At 36.9% G+C, this 19,164-nt stretch overlaps 3 protein-coding genes across 4 annotated transcripts; all 3 read right to left on the bottom strand.

Annotated features, from left to right (window-relative positions):
- Positions 1–482: 482 nt before the first annotated feature.
- On the bottom strand, positions 483–3,229 carry LOC118050522 (coniferyl alcohol acyltransferase). Its single transcript, XM_035060896.2, has 2 exons — positions 2,521–3,229; positions 483–1,577 (listed from the first exon to the last, which is right to left on the bottom strand). The coding sequence occupies exons 1-2, from the start codon at positions 2,995–2,997 to the stop codon at positions 567–569; spliced, it is 1,488 nt and encodes a 495-aa protein (XP_034916787.1). The 5' UTR covers positions 2,998–3,229; the 3' UTR covers positions 483–566.
- Positions 3,230–12,661: 9,432 nt separating this feature from the next.
- Positions 12,662–14,146, bottom strand: LOC118050526 (uncharacterized). Its single transcript, XM_035060902.2, has 3 exons — positions 13,247–14,146; positions 13,113–13,157; positions 12,662–12,948 (listed from the first exon to the last, which is right to left on the bottom strand). The coding sequence occupies exons 1-3, from the start codon at positions 13,687–13,689 to the stop codon at positions 12,891–12,893; spliced, it is 546 nt and encodes a 181-aa protein (XP_034916793.1). The 5' UTR covers positions 13,690–14,146; the 3' UTR covers positions 12,662–12,890.
- Positions 14,147–14,297: 151 nt separating this feature from the next.
- LOC118050525 (protein HIGH CHLOROPHYLL FLUORESCENCE PHENOTYPE 173, chloroplastic) lies at positions 14,298–19,038 on the bottom strand. Of its 2 annotated transcripts, XM_035060901.2 has the most exons (13): positions 18,062–19,038; positions 17,749–17,961; positions 17,463–17,667; positions 17,288–17,363; positions 17,022–17,157; positions 16,813–16,917; positions 15,856–15,936; positions 15,649–15,738; positions 15,508–15,573; positions 15,091–15,147; positions 14,802–14,879; positions 14,687–14,734; positions 14,298–14,562 (listed from the first exon to the last, which is right to left on the bottom strand). In XM_035060901.2, exons 1-13 carry the CDS (start codon positions 18,551–18,553, stop codon positions 14,491–14,493), a joined length of 1,719 nt encoding a protein of 572 aa, XP_034916792.1. In that variant the 5' UTR covers positions 18,554–19,038; the 3' UTR covers positions 14,298–14,490. The 2 variants fall into 2 exon arrangements, with proteins under 2 accessions (XP_034916792.1, XP_073266549.1); XM_073410448.1 differs by lacking the exons at positions 14,298–14,562; positions 14,687–14,734; positions 14,802–14,879 and adding an exon at positions 14,886–14,960.
- Positions 19,039–19,164: the final 126 nt, after the last annotated feature.

Below are 19,164 nucleotides of genomic sequence, written 5' to 3'. Positions count from 1 at the left end.
CCCTCACACATGTTTCACAAAATTGACTATGAGGCATTTTCAATGATCGAGAAAGCGAACTTTAGCCCTAAAGTCCAATTTTCTGTACGTGGCGTCACAAAATTTACTCACAGAAAACTCATTTAAGAAATACCCACCCACCTTCCACTCTCTTCCAATCATGAACCCCGTTCTTACTGTAGTGGTTTACCATACGCTTAGAAAAAATTATCGATGATAAATTAGGTGTTCTTTGAAGCTAGTTCTTAATTATATTAGTTGGAGTTAGTTTTTTCTCGAATTAATACTTTTAAAAATACATTATATATTTACATCAATTTGATACATTCATCAAGATTTAACGAGATTTCTTAATGAAAGAATGGATAAAGCTTTTTAATTACCTGACCATCCCTTAGAATTAGACGAAATATAAGGCAAATATATATATATATATATATATATATATATATTAATTAGCTATATATAAATTCAGTCACAAAGAAAGCCAACGGGTGAAGCATGGTAATTAATAATAATAATTAATTACAACATTGTAGCCAGATCGATAGCTGCCTGCTATCTAGCTAGTTTGAGGATGCAGGTAGGCAACGTAGATAATTGCAAGTCAAGGGCCTAAGGAAATTGGAAGCTTCTGTCTCGATGAACTCCAACTGCCCTCTCAGCAGGTGCATGTACACCATCCAATCACCATTACCTGCTGGATTTGGCATGGGCATCACGTACCCAGCAGTCCCACCCCATGGAAAATGATACGACCCGAAAAGAGGCACACCCCAGCCGAAATCCACCTTCGAGACCGGGAATCTTTGCCCGGAGGAGACCACGAAAGCCGGCCCGTCGTCCTCACCACCACCACAATATATCTTGGCCACAGCTGGCTCTGGCCTCCGAGCCTCCACCCAATCAATCAGCCCTAAGAAATGCTCCTTGGTCACTGCATTTTCCAAGAAATCATGGACCTCATTTGCAACCCAACTCAATGGATTTTCAATTAGTTCACGGACTGTCTTGCCACCATAGGGGATGGATAGCACATTTCCAAAGTATGCTTCCATTACATCCCCTCTTTCAAGATCACTACTTAACCTAGTCCTTCCATCCACAACGATGCCCATTTTTGATATCTTCTTGCAGGCATTGTTAATGTTGTTGTTATCATCATCATCATCATCTTTTATAGCACAATACTTGGCAACCAATTGCCACAAGAATCCACTAAATGATTCCATTTTTGTCCTCTTGTTCCCTTTGGAGCTAGCAAGGGATTGTAGTTGATTTAGGTCATCTGCTTTCACATAGTATATGCGACTTACGAGTTGATCAGCATCAGGTGCGGGCTCTTTGGGAGGTGACAGTGTGGAGACGGGCACGTACATGTTGTCCAAAGAAGCGTCCACGCAACTAGGACGTCTTGGGTTTAGCAAGGATCTTCTGAACGATGGAAGCAGTGATATTGGTTTAGATTGAGCTGTCTCTGCCCATGACACCAAAAACATGTTGGCCGAGTAGGCATCTGCAACGCGATGATCAAACGTGCACGCCACCACTAAACCGCCACATTTCAGTTGTGTTGCCTGAAAATAGTTTGTGATGTAATTAGTTCGTGAGGTTAAAGCGCATAAATTTCTAGAGCCCTGTTTGTCAATGTCTGCGTGCGCCTTTGCGCGCAGCAAGCTCAAATGAAATATACAAATTCCCCCCTTCTTTACCGTCAGAATTTTGCTTTTCATGAATAGTCTGCGTAATTTAATACATAAAAATAAAAACAACTTGACTCCTTAATATTTTATTTCTGTCAAAATTAAATCATTGATTTCAAAATTAATAATGAAATTTGAAACATGATGAACGATTGTGTTTTCTTAAGAACATAAAAGGATCGAAATTATGTTTTTATGGTAGGAAACAACTTACTCACGGTTGATGTTATACGCATCAACAAAGAGCAGTTTGTCCGTTTGGGGCTGAGGTCGAACCTGCTTTTGGACAAATTTTGAAATTTTTTTTTTTTTTTTTTGTTAAAATTAAGTACGGTTTGTACTTTTTGGATCGTTTTAATGTACTGATATCAAAAATGATTTTTAAAAAATGAAAAAACATTATTGGCATGCTTTTTGGCACGAAAAGCTATTTGAAAAGCAACAGCTACCACACTTCCAAACACCCTCTTAGTAATTTATGTATAGTTTCCTGCAGGATTATTTATTGAAGTACTGAGGTTCTTTCCTTATGAATTATTTCTTCAAAAAAAGTACAAGTCAATTATAAAAAGAATCCAACATATCCGACATATATATGCACGATGTTTCCAGAAATCCATGTGGAGGGTGTCCGGTAAAGTATCTTTGTGTTTCAGTGCCAGTTTAACATGTTGTATTAAAATTTATATTTTTTTGAATTAATTAGTGTTTTTGAATTGTGCGTGGATAAGAAAAATATAAATATTACCTGGATAAAGGAGAAAGAAAAAAACAAGGAAAAGGAAAAAGTAGTGGCGTGTGTACGTATGGAGCATACCTGGACAGCAAGGACCCCATTCTTCTTTCTGGGCACGAGCTTCCCCTCAATGCTATCATCAGGGTTATAAAAATTGAGGTCCATAAGCTCAATATCTGCAACTGCTTCAGAAAAGTCCACGCCTCGGTTGTTGCACAGCAGCTCAGGCTCACCCACAGAGTTAGACACAACCTCTCCGGCAAAGGCGTAGTAAGACACCAGGACTTGGGCCATGGCCTTTTTCAGAACACCAACCATGGACCGAAAATTGTAAGAATTAGTAGCTGGTGAGGACGAGCTGATCGTCAAGGTCGACGACGTTGGTCTCTCGTAACAAAAGAAAACAGCCACATCAAGTGGAGGAAGAAGCAAGTCAAGGTTGGAGAGTGGTAGCCAATGTTCGTGCATTGGTAGCACTGCTGCCACCACCTCCTTCTCGGTCACGGTCACTGAGAACATGCCGGCCGCCTGATGATCATCTCCTCCAGTAGCACCCATATGTTTCTATGTATATTTGTTTCCTTAGCTTGCTTGCTAGCTATAAGAAATAATATATATAATAATATATACAGAGCAAGAAAGAAAGGTGAATGATAGCTAGCTTGTGGGTTTTCCAGTTCTAGGAGTGTTTGAGAGGTGGTTTAGGGGGTTGAGATCGGCGTAATATTTATAGGCAAATATTGGAGTAGTTGCTAAGAAGGTACCCTGTTAGAAAACAAATTTGGTTTTGCTTTTGGTTTTCATGTGCTGTGGTTAATTTTTAAATGTCTAGTAATACTTTAAAATTAATTCACCAGCTTTTTCATGTGTTTTTTTTTTAAGCTATAATTTATAACTTTTTAAAACCCAAAAAGATATTTAGTTTAGGTTAATGAATAAATGAATCAGAGAATATATATATATATATATATATATATATATATATATATATATATATATATATTATTAAATAAAATAAAGAAATAAAGTGAGTTCTTACAAAAATTAATTAAGGCATGTCTAGCATTTAACTCGGTCTTGTATTCCCTCTCTATGTATATGGGAGTACTGCCACTTATTAACATAATTCTAAAAAGTATGGGTTTTTCACTGTACATGCATATATTATGAACCAAGACACTTTCACGCGGGTACTGTAACATGTGAGTGTTTTCATTGTGCACTGTACTGTTTGAGTTTTCTCTTTGCTAAAAGCATTGTGAGTTAGAGAGACGTAACGACAGGGCTTCCCTTGTTATAAAGAGTTGCAAAGATTGCAGGGGTGAGGTTGTCATTTTGGGTGAGGAGAAAATGGTCAGTTGGGATTTTTGTGGGGCTGCACGGCCCTGGAAGCAGACACCTGGCGCCTAGCGACAAGCCAGGACGCTAGTACTAGCCAATTGCACGCAGGGGGTAGGGGGTGGGTGGGTGTTGCTCTGCTGTGTTTTGAGTTAACAATTGTGGCTAAAGGCATTGCATTCTTTGCTAATAGCTATTAGGTTTAGCTTGACAATGGACACAACGTTGTTGGGTCTCGTTGTCAAGCCAGACCTAATACATTTCCAGGGGGCGTTGCTTTACTGTGTTTTGACTTAAAAATTACAGTTGGGGGCATTGCATTCTTCGCTAAGAGCTATTAGGTTTAGCTTGACAATGGACCTAACGTTGTTGGGTCTCGTTGCCAAGCCAGACCCAATACATTTCCAAAGGGAGCCTGCAAAGAGCTAATTGCACGAATGGGGGGGGATGCTTTGTTGTGTCTTGAGCCAACAATTACGGCTAGCAGCATTACATCCTCTTCCAGGAGCTATTAGGTCTAGCTTGGCAGCTGGACCCAGTGTTGTTGGGTAGACCCCAGCGCACATGTGAAACTTGGGATGTTTGGCTGTGTGTTGGCATACCAAGCGCATACGTGGCACTTAGGCTCCTGCCTCAATGCTTGGCACACCACTAAGCACACGTGGCGCTAGGGTTCATTGCTTGGGGGATGTGATTAGTACTTAAAAGTGCATTTTTATTAAGGTTTTATATCATTATATTGCACTTAAAGTATCATTAAATTCCCTAACTTAAGCATGTTTTATAATACCAAGTCTGATAATATAAAATAACTTTAATTTATGGTAAATGCTCATTTTAAATGCATACATATCTCACAATTCAAAGGATTGATTGATGTGATTAACTATTGAAAGTGAAAGGACAATGAAAAAGCTAAGCTTAGAAAAGAGATGTTGCTTCAATTCAAATTGGAACACCATTCAGTCATTGGGTCATATCTGGAGCTGGAGATTTTGGATTTCATCTGGTTTATATGGATAGAAAGCTAAAACATAGGCCTAAAACATTCATGAAGAATTCAAGACTCTACCGTTTTGGAGTCCAAATTTTAGCATCAAAAGAGAAGTTTGAATTTGTTTTGCAACCCAAACACTGTTTAATGTTCAGTTCATATCTCGAGTTCTAGAAGTTTAACTGAACTTATTCTTCTTTTGGTGAAAAGCTGAGACATATTCCTACAACTTTATGAAGACCACTTTGCCAAATTCTAATTGGAACAATGCCATTTCATCCAGAAAACAAACCCATACCTAAACCACCAAGTCCACTAAGTCAATAGTTGGTCACTAATTCAATAGTTAATTACAAAATAAACAATTCTTTTTAGCCTATAAAAGGAGATATTTTCTATACATTTAGGCATCTTAGTTTTCAGATCAAGATTATTTTCTTATTTTCTCTCTTTGTAATGTTTAAGTTTTATTTCATGTATTATTTTTATTAATCTCTTGTCTATGCTTTTCATTTCCTTTACTACTTTTAGTTAACTTATATCATAATTATGTTCTTATCTTGTTTACTTATGTTCTTCTTCATTATGTCTAGCTAAGTTTATTATGTGAAGGTGAAAAGGTTTCACTAATGGTGTTATAATATGTATAATATAAACTCAATATGGACTTCAATGTTTATATCCAAGAAAGTTTGTTATTAATATATCTTATCTTTTTATCTTACTAATTCTTAATACTTTGCTTGTTAAATGATTAATCTAGATTTGTGTTGTATAACACTTGGTACAATAAATGGTTGATACTTCATAGTCTTCGGCTGACATCGTTGTTATGAGAGGAACTTGATTTGTTGTTAACATAAGTTACATCATGAATTCCTGACAATATTTAAAAGTATAGTGTTACTAAAATAAGATAATTAATATAATCATGTTAAAAATTTATAATGAACTATTAAGGATAAATCATCCGATTGGAACCTCCTTTATGTGTGGTTTTCAATTGAGTAATAAAAAGAGTTTATAATATACTTATTTCTAATACCATTAAGGATCCTCTAACCTTGACATTTGTTTTTATTATTGTTTAATCCTCACATTAATGTCACATCTCAAAGATCTCTTTAACTCTTTGTTAAATTATGTATATTATTTATAATTTATATAGTTGACCTCTTTGTGAATTAATCCTGGTCTTACCGGGTTATTTATTACTTTGACACTCTTACACTTGGGATAAGACATCCACTCTTTAATCGTGTCAGGCTGGGCAACCCCAGCGCACACATGGTGCTTGGGCTGCGCATGGGAACACTTAGGGAAGGAGTTTTGCGTTGGACCCAAGCTCCCTAGGTCCCAGGATTCTAAATATTATTAATAAAATAATTAATAAATTTGAAAGAAAATATTATTATTAATATTAAAAACATATTATTATTTTGGCAGAATCTCCTCTATATCAGAAGGTCTCAAGTTATCAACAACTCATCCTGTACATATTTCATGTTCATTCCATCATCAACGCATATCCATATCGCATTGCGACCACAATTATTATTAATCATAATATTTTGCAAATCTAGGGATTCATTTCGAATATATAATTTACAACACAAACTAATAGTAATTAACTTGATTAATAACATTAATATTACAAGCATAAATTCTAAAGGTCTCTATGATTAAGAAACATGAACACTAACATTGTTCCTGTCATATAATTATCTAAATAAAATACCACAACGTCCATTTCATCCCAGATTCACACAAAAGAAATAAGGATGCTAACCCTAAGCCATACAAAAGGATTAGACATGCTAATTCCTTAATTCATACAAAAGAACTAGACACCTAGGACACTACTCCTGACAGGAATGACAAAGACCTGCAACATCAAAATAAGGGAATAATTATATTAAATAAATAAAATACAACCAGATAATGGAGGGTCACCACTACGTGTAACTACACATATGTGTACTAACTTGATAGGGCATAATCATAATTGATCCACAAAAGAAGATCATTTACTACATCTAACGCCTATCCTTCCACAACCTACTTATGGTTTCCTTTTCGATTATCATACATATATTTTTGTCTGATTTACCCTTTTTCTTATCCGCCTCAAATTCTGAGGCAATCGCTGCCGACACTAATAACTCCTATTAGTGTCATTAGTCACCCTTACCCGGATAGACTAATCAATTCCTTAGCAATGCCGGCACCAACTTAATTGATCGATGCTATTGAGCTATTTCCAACCCAAAATAGTCAATCAATTGCTCTCCATAACTTGGAGATGTTTCCGGAAATGCCGATGCCAAGTTCTCTTGACATCATTAACTTCCTTCTCAGGAAGTTAATCAAGTTATAATGGGTATATTATTCACACTTATTGATTGTTACAAAGTTGTTGTTGGGTGAAACTTTTAAATGGGTTTCATGTCAGGTTTTATAAAAGAAAACTTCATCCTTTAAAACTCGTTTCCATTCTTGTTAATATTATAAATTTTAATACAAAATTTATAATGTTCATTATGACTTCCACCATACTTTTAAATTTATTTATGGAGCTTATTCTCTCTCTTACCCGTTGTATTTATTATTATTTCTACTATTTATTCATTTATTTTCATATTAAGTCTTCATTATTCATTGGGGTCATTCTTTCGCTCTTTTTTTTTTTCTACGATTCTATGTTCATGCAAGGGTTTACAATCTCCCTTCCTTATAAAATTTTGGCTGGCTCTTGTTTAAGCTTAACTCCAAATTTAACTCATTATATACTTATCTCATCCTCACTATTTCCTTTCAACCATGTTTCTTCTGTGTGCGTAGATCTGGGCACCTATAAGTATCTACTTGCTCTGATCTTGGTGTACGGGTTTTTTTTTTTTTTGGTCAACCATTATGATCTCACCATTACACCGTAAAAAACTAAATTAAACTGTACTATTATGTGTTGTTTATAGCAGTAATCCTTATGTAGAATCCCACCAATAAAGCTATTATCTTCTTCATACGATTATATTAGTAGGCTTCAACCACCATTCTTACACTAACAAGACATCATTATAGCCTTTAATCGCACATCATCATGCTATTTAGCATAATCTCTGTTTGTCCGTAGCTTATTTATCAGACAACTGCCTCAAAATAATGATTTTTTCTTCCTCACCCCACACACACTCTTTTAAACATCAAAAGGGGAAGGTCATGTAAGGGAGTTCTGATGGAGAAAACACAAGAAGAGGGGTGCTCTTGGGAGCTGTCTGGTTGGCCCTGTTTGGGAGAGGAAGAGTCAATTTCTTTTGACTCGGTATTTATATACATCTCCCCTTAAATAACCCGAGGCCTTGTTTCATCTTGATGCACGTCACTCCAGTTATTAAACCCTTCTCATACTAGTAATATTACTATATACGATCATCGTCGGCTTAGTTTTATGTAGTATAACGAATCTTATCCTTTTTTTAATGTTTTAAATACTCTTATCCGACAGTCGCTGGTTACATCCCGTGTCATAAATTTTCATTTTCTTTTCTCTAGTCTATTTTAAACAAATTCAACAGCAGGTTTCCTCGTAATTTCAACATATTGGTCCCTTCTATAACTTATTTTCCCACCAATTATGTTTTCCCACGGAACAATTAAACACCTACTGACATCATTCCACCCTAATCAATATGGCTTAAACCTTTTTCAATACCTCTACAGTCGAAACCCAAATCAAGAACCATGGGTTTCTCCTCTTCTTTCTTTAGCCTTTCCAAACCCAATACATGTTCATTGCACTATATAATGGTATAGTACTTTTATTTATTCATTGATCATGCAGCACTCATTCTATAAATTTCCCTTCGAAGATGATGCCTCCTTGGAATTTATGTTTTGACACTCATTACAACATGTAATTCTATGTTCCTTCTAGTTCGCATCATCCAATAACATGTATATATTATATACGTGTTGTTAGGTTAACTAAGCAAATAATCATGAACGTGGTTTTTTTTTTTTTTTCCAGAATGTAAGTATGTATTAAGATCAAAAGTAACCATACCAGATAATTAGCAAGTTCATATACATATACAAAATATAATGAAAACTAAAAGGGAACAAACTCCCAATTAGAACAGAACCGAATACAGCCAGGTCATACATGCATTTGCCACCTATCCGGGAAGCAGTGAATGAGAAGCAAATATATGGTATTCAATAAAAACAAAGAGGGAACATGCTCCCAGCAAAAGGCTAGACACGCAAGGCCAAACATCCCATGGTGAGCAGCAAAAGGTTAAGGAAGAAACCAAACAAGGATTGCAGGTGTTAAAATTAACCCAATCAGCATCAGTAGACAAAAGTGAGGCATTATCCACAGCAAGCAGCAACAACCATAGAAGCTAGAGCATGGATTAAGTAATGAACAACGCTGAGCACAAGGAAGCCCGACTACAAAAGAAGCAGCTAGAACACACGCAGAAATGGATGAAGCGGCCATATAAATCAAACCAGCAGCAGAGTTCTCAAAGCCGAATGATGAGAAGGCAGCAGCAATCATCACCTGCAACAGTTACCCCAACAGACCAGCAGAACGGCTGGAAGATGAAGGGATACCTATGAATGCTCCAGATGGAGCGCCTCTAGAACAAAACAGAGACAGCAGAAATATTTGCAAAAGGCAGCAATAATAGCATGATGCAGGCCCAGTGACCTGCACCAGCAGCAGAAGAAAATGGCACCAGTAGGAGACAGCAGCATCCAGGCTATAAAAGCCAAAGCTGACTAGGACATCAGCATCCCTACCAAAACAGAAATGCTCCAGAGACCACGCAACATGTGGCAAAAACAGACACACAGGACTATTAGCTGTCCAGTATATGAGCAGGCTCTCATATGCCAATGGCGAAGGAAGAGTCAACCAGAACTACATCATTGAAATAAAAGCAAGCCATGCAGCTGCAGCAGAGGCCAGAGCATAACCACAACAGCCCGACAAGAGTCAGTAGTAAGACTCTGCATCAGCTAACATTGATAAGAAATGATTCTGTTCATGAAAGTGTAAGACCATATAGAATAAAACTTGAAATTTGCGAAAGACATCAGCATCTGAATGGCAAGTGCATTCAACCACCATTCTTTATTTATTTATTTTTTTCCTGGTTCTGAGGTTAGATACTTCAAAAGGTAAGTTCATCGTTTATTCCAGTCAAATGTTAACCTTTGCCCCATATCAATAATACCCGTATGAAACTTTTACCATCCATTATGTCCTGTACCTATTTTAGAATTCATTATATTCCTAGTTACAACCCCTTTTTATACTACTCTTTGAGCAAGACTTGGCACAATTATTGCTTAAGTATGAAATACCAGAAACAGGTCCACTTCCCATGCACATTTTGAGACACACCTTGATTCAACTTATTAGTCACAATAACATTTATTTGTGCCTAGACAATTAAGTATTCACTGTAATCTTCATACATTTTCATTTCTCCCCAATCCCTTTCATTAGGACATCTAACATCGTATTGTATCACTATTTCATTGATATTCTGGTTTTGTTCCATTTCAGGAATTCCTACTATCATCTGTCACATTATCAAGCAAGTTTCCAACATTTAACATTTGTTACTGATACCACAGTCACACATTGATAATTCATTTCTTTATTTACCAGCTTCACCACAATCAAGCATCACTTTTTTTTTTATATAGTATTATAAGCATATATATAACCCAAAGATCATTCGTGCTATCACGAGATATATAGTTAGTCACAACCTTCATGTTATTTAGTCTACTGAATCATAACCACGCTCTGATACCAATTATAATGCCCGACGATTTTGTAAGCATTTAAAATTAATTTCCTACAATTTGGTATCACCCTCGCCACCGCCAATGGCTCTCCTTTAGGAGTCGCTGCAATTTGTTCTCCTGATGGGAGGCATCTTGCAATGATGCCTCATCCTGAGCGTTGCTTCTTGATGTGGCAATTCCCTTGGTACCCCACACAGTGGAATGTGGACAAGAAAGGCCCTAGCCCATGGTTAACGATGTTCCAGAATGCCAGAGAATGGTGCTCTTGAGACAGGTTCTTGTCTTTCACAAACGTTCTTGTCATGGTTTTGCTTTAATTGCATGCTGATACTCTATTTTTCTTTTTCAGACCTCTAGTGAGGATGGGTTCATAGCTAATTAAGGCTCGTAGAACATTTTGAAGTCAGGTTTTGGATTTGCTTCTGATCAAATCTAAGTATCTCCAAGGTTTCAAACTTTTTCTTCAATTTTATCTGCCGACTTTGTTCAAATCTAAGTATCTCCGAGGTTTCAAACTTTTTCTTCAGTTTTATCTGCCAAAACTACACAGAAGTTTGAGTGGATGTGGGGTTCACAAGTTTTTTGAGTTTCATATTGTTCCCTTAACTATGTTCTGACTTCCATCCCTTTGTATTGTTGTCACAGTGCTAAATGAGAAATGCATGAAGAATTTTTACTATTAATGGAATTTTTTTTTTTTGGCCATCCTTTGTGATGGATGAGTGGCATAAAGAACCGAGGCATCACCTGCAAGTGCCACCATTGGCGGTGGCACGGGAGACCCACACATCATCATTGTTCTGACCATCCTAGAATCTTTCAATGTGCTTCTCATGTTTCCAGCAATATCTCCAATTTTTTTCCAACCCTTGGGAGGATCATTTTGCTAATTTTTGAATTTTTAGTGTGTTTTTAAATTATTGTTAGGATTTGAATTCTTGGTGGTTTGTAAACATGTGTAATTTTTGGATGTGTGATTAATTAGTGAAAAAAGTGTGCACATTTGCATTTTATTTTATTTTGTGTTGAATAATTGTTAAAAAAGGAAAAAATAAAAAATTAGTTAATCGAATGTTTTAATTGCATATAACCAAAAATAATAATTTATGCTTATTGCATGCAGTCCAATCCTTACAAAAATTGCATTTTATTATAAATAAAAAAAGAGAAAAAAAATTTTTTAGTATTGTTTTAAAAAGTTTTTATATTTTTTTGTAATTTTTGTGGAATTTACAACATATTTGTAAAATTCCTTAAGGACTTGGCCAATATTTCAATAACTTTAAAAAAATTAATGATCAACATTCTAGTATAAATATTAGACATACAAGTAGGATGATATTTAAACATCAGAAATTAACTAGAAAATTTTTAGAATTATTTTGAGTATTCATCAATCTTAATTAGGAATATTTTTTTTACCATGATATATGAGTTGTGAAAAACATTTTTGTGTTTTAAGATGGATAAACTCTATCAGGGCACTTACATAGATTTTTTTTAATAAGAATTTATTTGGACATACAAGCCCATAATAAATTTAAAATGTCACGTGGGAATAAATTCTTATTCTTAGCCATAGACGAGCCATTGATTAGGAACCTATCAACACCTTGACACCACATTTAGACCAACAATGCAGCCTATTTCAGATATGACATGTTATGAATGCTAATACATTTCATAATCACAATTAATCTTTTATCCTAAATTTTCATATAAGATTAATTCACCCAGGTCTTCTAATAATCATGAATCAAATAATTAGATGGCAACTCCTCAATCTCAATTTTCCATCACGCCGCACACCTAAGTGAGGTAAAAACCAAAAAGATTGACAAATTTTTTAGAAATTTGAAGTCTTTAATAAGGAATCTGTGATAGAATCAATGTCTTCTACCTCTTATATACAGGGTGTGGTGAGGCTATGAGCAACTTGGTTGACCTGCATGCCAAACTCTTCTTCCCTTAACTCAGCCGGATTGAAAATGAAAAGGAGATTCCACGTCCAATTTTCATATTGATTTTCGCTAGTTCCTAAATTATCATGTCATTTGCAATATCTTCAAGAAAAACTTTTATTATGTCATTCAAACTCAAGAAATCTTCCTAAATAGCAAGGAAGATGATACATCTAGATTAACCTAAACATCTTTTGTTGAAATTGAGATAGAGCGATTGAACGAACATAAATATGAAACATGAACATAAGCTTCTAGCTCTACCTCTGTATATTGAAAGAAAAAGAAGAAGACTTGAGTGTATTTCAAATTGAAAGAAAGGAATTTACAAATTAAGGTCCATCATCTGCATCTCCGATCAAATTACAGATATCTGAGCACTCCACCAAACTGCACAACAGGGAAGACACATAAAATGCTACTACTTGAAAGAATGCAAAATCAAAAGTTAATTTTAATCAATTCAATAAAACCCTACTAAATGTGTATTTTATTACTTGTTAGAGGTTAAACAAGAACAAATTAAAATATTCATTGTTATGCTCAGCATTTACCAGTAATTACGACTTCGGAATCCTTGCTTGAAAACCACTATAGGCCTGCAAAAGATTGAAATTATATTAACCTAAAATGTCAAGCAGTAGGCAAGTAAATGCTTTACAGTAATCGAAAACTAAGTAGAACAAACCTTCTAACATTGAAAGGGCCTTCTCCAGGGGAGCCTTCACCGCCCCGGATACAAGTGGTGACACACTTGATAGTGCATGACTCTGCTTTCCTTGACTTGGGCCGTTGGATCCTAGCCTTCTTGCAATCCTTAGGAGATACTGATGCACACTCCCCACCTGACAGTGTTTGTGGTATGTTTGATAGAGTCTCTGTCTCTGCTTGTTGTTGTTGTTGTTGTTGTTGTTGTTGGGGTGCCTCAATACTTGCTCCTGCAGCTGCTGAGGCTAAAACTGCGCCAGCAGCAAACAAGCTCGTGATGGTGATGCTGAACCTGCTGCTGCCTCTGGTGAGATAGCCCGTGCTCTTGTTGATGTTGCTACTGCTTTTGACAGCTCCGGCAAGAATATAGGATGATGTGGTTGTTGTATTAAAAACCACTGGACTTGGGGCATAAATTAGCATTATGCTAACTAGCTACCCTTCTGATCTTGATGCACAGACACATACAGTCAATTTTGATGAGACCATCCACTTCTAAGCCAAGCCGTCTCAAATTTTCCTTATCTACAACTTACAATTACAATATAAGATAGTGGTGGCTATGTGGGGTGCTTTCTCAACCCTAATTCTGTGTCCCCGTCGGATCCACCTGTCAAAATTTCTGTGGCCTGGAAATGGCACAGATCCTCCTGCCATTAATTCCACTTTGTCTATTGTGTCTTGTAAGTTAAAAGTCATGCAAAGCAAGACTGACTTGAGTTAACCCCATTTCATAACATGGCTGCAGAACATATAACATGTTCCTGTTCCATTTCACTAGGGTTTACCGGCTTGTTTCAGTTTTGTAGTGCACAGAAACAAGCCAGGCTTACCTGTCCAGTTAACTGACCCTTCCCCTCCCTGGTCAGCAAACTATTACTTAAACAAGTTTGCTTTCACAAAATCTGAGTAGTCGATGATTCTGTCAGAAATCGGTATATTTGTTTTGTGCATTATCTACCCTACCCATCAAATGAACCATCAATGTTTTTGCATTGCTTTATCAATCAAGATCATCAGCTTGCACGTCATTTAGCCCTGAAATATACATTTTACTATATCTGCCGGGTCTATACATGAATATACAGTAAGAAAACTGTTATGGCAGTCAGCCACGAATCATAGCAAAGGAAACAGAAATGGATATGTTTTTATTACAAGTAAACAGATGGTGGACAAGAAAAAAAATCCTCAAGACTGGGAGCAAGTATGGAACTGGTTCGATCAAGTGTTCTTCTCCAAGACAGACAGTGCTGGTGTCAAATAGTTGTTTGCTTTGTCAGGTAAATGTGCCACCTGCACAAGAAATACACATGTTATCGTTAAATTCTCTCCCAGGAAAAAAAGTACGTGTGTGTGTGTGATAGTTTTATTTTCTGGCATTAAAAGCTATTATGATTTATAGTTATATGTTCCTTACAAGTTCATAGAGCTCCCTCCCTTGTTCAGAGACGTATTCATAACAGACCTGCACAATCAGAATTCAGTATCCCATCTCTTTAGCAAATATCAAACCTAAACTGAATGTTACCCACATCAAAGCTCTTGTTTCTTGCGGTCGATTCATGCAATGCCTTCACGCAGATATCAGCCACGTCAACACAGCTAATTCCCTGATCCAGGGAAACTTATTAGGGTCTTGAATTAAGTGTGTTTTTGTCTATGTGCCCAGCCGCGCTTCAAACTGCCATTGGCTGCAAAAAAACATCATTTTTTGTGCTTTTTGAGGCCAGCCGAAGATTGAAACGTGGTTGGCTGCGTACACAAATGGGCCTTTAAGTTCAATAATGTACTCTTTTATGCAGAAGGGTAATTAATTCTCACTTGAGAAATCCTGTTTCCTTGATCAAATATGAGTGCACGTTGACCACCTGGCTCCTCCTGCGAAAAGTAACCTTTCATTATGTTTGTCAATGTTGAGGCTGGGCTAGGACGGTTCAAACATCTAATTTGCTAAAGATAAAGCAACTTGAATAACTATTCATTATAAATTTTACTTCGATAACTACCAGTAATTGTCCACTGAGATTTCTTTAGGAAAACTTTAGGCACGATGTCAAAGTACCACTAGGTATTTTGATATTGAGTTACGAGGTTGTACGATATCAACATTAAGCTACCAAGAAAAAGTATATCAGCAATGCCGGTACTATTGCTTCAAAAGCAATCAATCATCCACTGCTGTCTTTTTATTTTTCTTCCTCTTTCCCTCACGCAGTGAAATATGAATGTTAGATTTACCTTTAGGGGACCAGGGCGAATGATTGTGTATCCAAGTCCTGATCTCCTCAGTGAGTCTTCCCCGGCCTGGAAATGTTTGATCACAAACGTGACTAGGCAAGAAAAGAAACAGAAAGAACAAGATCAGAAAATAGTGCTAACCCTCTTGGCCTTCAGAACTTGCTCCCTTCTTGTGGGTTCTACACCTAATCCTGTACATGAAACTAAGATGAAGTCTGTTTCTTGCCCAGTCTGCACAACGTTTATAATAGTATTAATAAATAGGGAAAAACTTCACTCCCCATGTATATCTCTTAGAACAGAAAAGATTATCTAAATGTTTTTCGAGCAGCAGACAGCAGCACTTACAGGCAATGCTTTTATATATTCCAATATAAGCTTAAAGCTTCTCAGGTCTTGCTTCACTCCTGCAGGTCCTTCAACAGGTCTCTGCGAATTGAATAGAATCAGCATAGCTGGACAAAAAAAAAATGCAACTCCACAAGGTGCTCACTTGTAAACCACACCATAAAAAATCCTTTAGAAAGCATCTTTTCTGGAAAACCCAATTGTTCAATCCATGCAAGAAATAGAAAATCTAATAGCAATGTTCCAATTCTTGCAAAAAAAAAAAAAAAACTAGAACATTCACTATAAAAAAATTATTGTAATGATAAAACCAAATCATAATGATAACAATGATCAGAGTCATACTAATAAACAATTCCGTGAAGGAAATATAACAATGTCATAGGACTTGAAAAGGAAGCCATAACTAGCAAAGATGACATTGTTAACACATACTAGTCGTGCACGAAGTATGTAAGTGTATCTGTTGGCCTATGGCTTAAGCTTTTAGACTGAATTCTCAAGCAACTTCTTAACCAATTATGTAGCGAAAAAAAAAATGTAAATTCTCGAACCTGTCAAGTATTTCAGCATGTTTCCAGAGGAATTTTAAAAATGAAGAATTCTCCTCAATGGAAAAGGGATTTCTGTGTAATAGTTACTCATAACTGTTATAGCTAGTTCATCATGATGTTCCACGAAATCTTGTTTCATGGTTGCTTTAACAAATTTTTTAGCTGGTTTTGGGCAATCTTAATAATTATGAATGGCATCTCACCCAGCTCAGTCAATCAAAATCCAAACTGGGATCAAGAGATCAAGGCCCAAGGCAAATAAATAAAATAACCATCATCTCACAACCACAACCAATTAAAGCAAATGGAAGAAGAAATCTCATGCTACTAATTTAACTTTGCATTCTAAAATGAAAGAGCATGATATTTCTTTAGTAGTTTCACAATCTACTGATAGACAAACCTGTCGTCGGGGCTCAAAGCGAAGGGTCATTGTGTGTACAAGAAATGGATCCAATGGTGGATAATCTGGTTTTACTGGGCGGAAAGAAGAAAATGGCACTCTTACCTGTCATTTACACAACAGAACTGCTAAAAGGAGAAAATGGAAACTGGGTCTGTATAGCACTAAAAAACCTATTGCTTCTAGAGTAAGGTACGAGAGATGCTTACCCTACCAAATCCTACTTTGGTGCTGATTCTTGCAAAATACAAATTGCATTGAGTTGCATCAGCTGAAGGACCAGCTTCGAGTATTAAAACATAAGATCTTCCATTTCCACCAACACAGAGCACTAGACCTTCATACCTAACATCAAGGAAAATTTTATCTTAGGAGCGGGATAAGCATTCAAGGTGGATGCAAAAGAATAAGCCAACAGGAAATCTAGCAAGCTTCTAGTGATAAATGGGGCTATTAATATTTATGTATCATGTACCTGTCAAGAGTGTAACCCAGAGGAAGTGATAGCTTTTTTGAAATTTCAACATAGCCTCCCCTAGTGAAAACATACCCTATAGGCAACATGAATAACAGATTAAAGAAAGTACACAACACTTCACTACATGTAAAGGGAAAATGCAGTCTCTCAACTAGGTCAAAACATATTTCACCTGAAAAAACTGCTTCTCCAGCCTCGGTGAACTCAAATTTAGCATCCATTCCTGCATCATACTTTGAAGCAACTGCATCCTGGAAGTAAGTTCCTTGACGGACTTCCCAGCCATTCAATGAATGTGCAGATTTGAACTTTGCGAGCAAGAGCTTGCTTTTGCTGCTTTTTCCAGCTCGTAGTTGTGCTAGTTTGTTGTTATAGTCCTGCAATTTTGTTTTGTGTAATTGATAATAGACATGACAAGGGAATTTCAATTCAGTTGAAAAATGAATTTCAGTCATTACCTGAAGGGCTTTGGTGAGGTTAGAAACCCCTTGGTGATCAACTCTGAAAAGATCTCCAGTGATGGAAGAACGAGCAGTAGCACAATATATAATTTTGTTGCAGCCTTCCACTGCTTCCTTGAGGGTTGAGGGATCACCCACATCCCCTATCATTATCTCCACTGACCTTGGAAGCTTGTACGACACTTCCTCGTCTGCCTTCCTCACCAGAGCCTGCATTAATAATTCATACACCAAGAATCAAGGAATCAGGAATATTAAACCCACAAGTAATGATAATTAAAGAATTAAAGGAAGAAAGGAGAAAAAAGACCTTGACAGTGTAACCCCTGAGCATAAGTTTCCTAACAACAATGAGGCCAATGCGACTGGTGGCACCAACAACAAGAACAGTGGTGTTCTGGGCACCAGGGATAGCAAACTCGCACATGGGACCTTCTCTGATGAGCAATGCATCAAGAGCTTCCTTGTCATCTGCACGTGTTGTTCTTGATATCTGCCCCAACCCTGAGAACTTCCTCCACACTTCATCAAATATCTGCCTGGACTTCCTTCCGAGTCCAACTGGGTTCACATCCTCCAAACTCAGAGGTTGCTGCTGCTTTGCTGTGTTTTCCTTGTTATATTCATTCACACCCTCTTTCCTGTCCTTGATGGCTCTCACCACGACTAATGTGCTCTTCTTCTTGTTGTTGCTGTTGTTGTTCTTCACGGTTGAGAGAGGGAGAGGTGTGAAATTGAAGTGATTGGTGTTCCTTAAACTGGCACTTGCATTTGTTGTTGGACTCGCACTTGCTGCTCTCATCTTTTCTTCTTCTTAATTCTTAATATGAGTGGATAATTGTGACGAGAATAATGATAAATTAGGAAGAGAGGAAGTCAGAAAAGATAGACGGTTGCTTGCCGTTCCATATTTGAGGCAAATCACAAGGACAAATGACAAGGAGAAAGTAAGGATAAAGGCCACGGGATATTATTCGAGGTTTTCCAGCAGCTGCACTTAGAGCTACCAAATCTGCCACGTTCACATCCCAATTCCCTCCCATTCCTTCAGGCACTTCGTATCCAACTGCTAGCATTTCCTTTCATTATTTAATTGAATTGCTTTTCTCAAGTGACTTTCTTTTTCAACGAATGGCCTTGGCTTGCAGAGAGTGAAACGTCAGCTGTTAACGGGCCAATAAATGCATGCGAGCCCTTGTCAGTGCTGCAGCTAAATCAGAATGGAAATAACCAAAAAGGAAAGTAAATAAAGAACTGGTGAAAATTTGGAGAATTCTACTTCTTTCTTCCAACATGACATGAGATTCTACCAGAAAGAAATGGGAGGTCAAGTATCTGAACTATCAAGTGGAAAACAAGGGATAAGCATGTAAATGGTGAACAGAAGAGGAGACTAGTGGTTTTGAAGCTAAT

The sequence above is a fragment of the Populus alba genome, chromosome 7 (assembly GCF_005239225.2).
Source record: "Populus alba chromosome 7, ASM523922v2, whole genome shotgun sequence".
Taxonomy (NCBI): domain Eukaryota; kingdom Viridiplantae; phylum Streptophyta; class Magnoliopsida; order Malpighiales; family Salicaceae; genus Populus; species Populus alba.
The sequence above is the reverse complement of the archived record's forward strand: the minus strand, read 5'-3'. Positions and strand labels throughout refer to the sequence as shown.

Excerpts from the sequence above, each read along its gene's own strand:
- LOC118050522 (XM_035060896.2), bottom strand. The coding sequence starts at position 2,997 with ATGGGTGCTACTGGAGGAGATGATCATCAGGCGGCCGGCATGTTCTCA. Across the intron at positions 1,578-2,520 it reads ATGGGGTCCTTGCTGTCCAG|GCAACACAACTGAAATGTGG; the intron begins GTATGCTCCATA and ends AACTATTTTCAG.
- LOC118050526 (XM_035060902.2), bottom strand. The coding sequence starts at position 13,689 with ATGCTAATTTATGCCCCAAGTCCAGTGGTTTTTAATACAACAACCACA. Across the intron at positions 13,158-13,246 it reads GGCCCTTTCAATGTTAGAAG|GCCTATAGTGGTTTTCAAGC; the intron begins GTTTGTTCTACT and ends AATCTTTTGCAG. Across the intron at positions 12,949-13,112 it reads TTCCGAAGTCGTAATTACTG|TTTGGTGGAGTGCTCAGATA; the intron begins GTAAATGCTGAG and ends CCTGTTGTGCAG.
- LOC118050525 (XM_035060901.2), bottom strand. The coding sequence starts at position 18,553 with ATGAGAGCAGCAAGTGCGAGTCCAACAACAAATGCAAGTGCCAGTTTA. Across the intron at positions 17,158-17,287 it reads CTGGGTTACACTCTTGACAG|GTATGAAGGTCTAGTGCTCT; the intron begins GTACATGATACA and ends CCTTGATGTTAG. Across the intron at positions 14,880-15,090 it reads AAGGAAACAGGATTTCTCAA|GGAATTAGCTGTGTTGACGT; the intron begins GTGAGAATTAAT and ends TCCCTGGATCAG.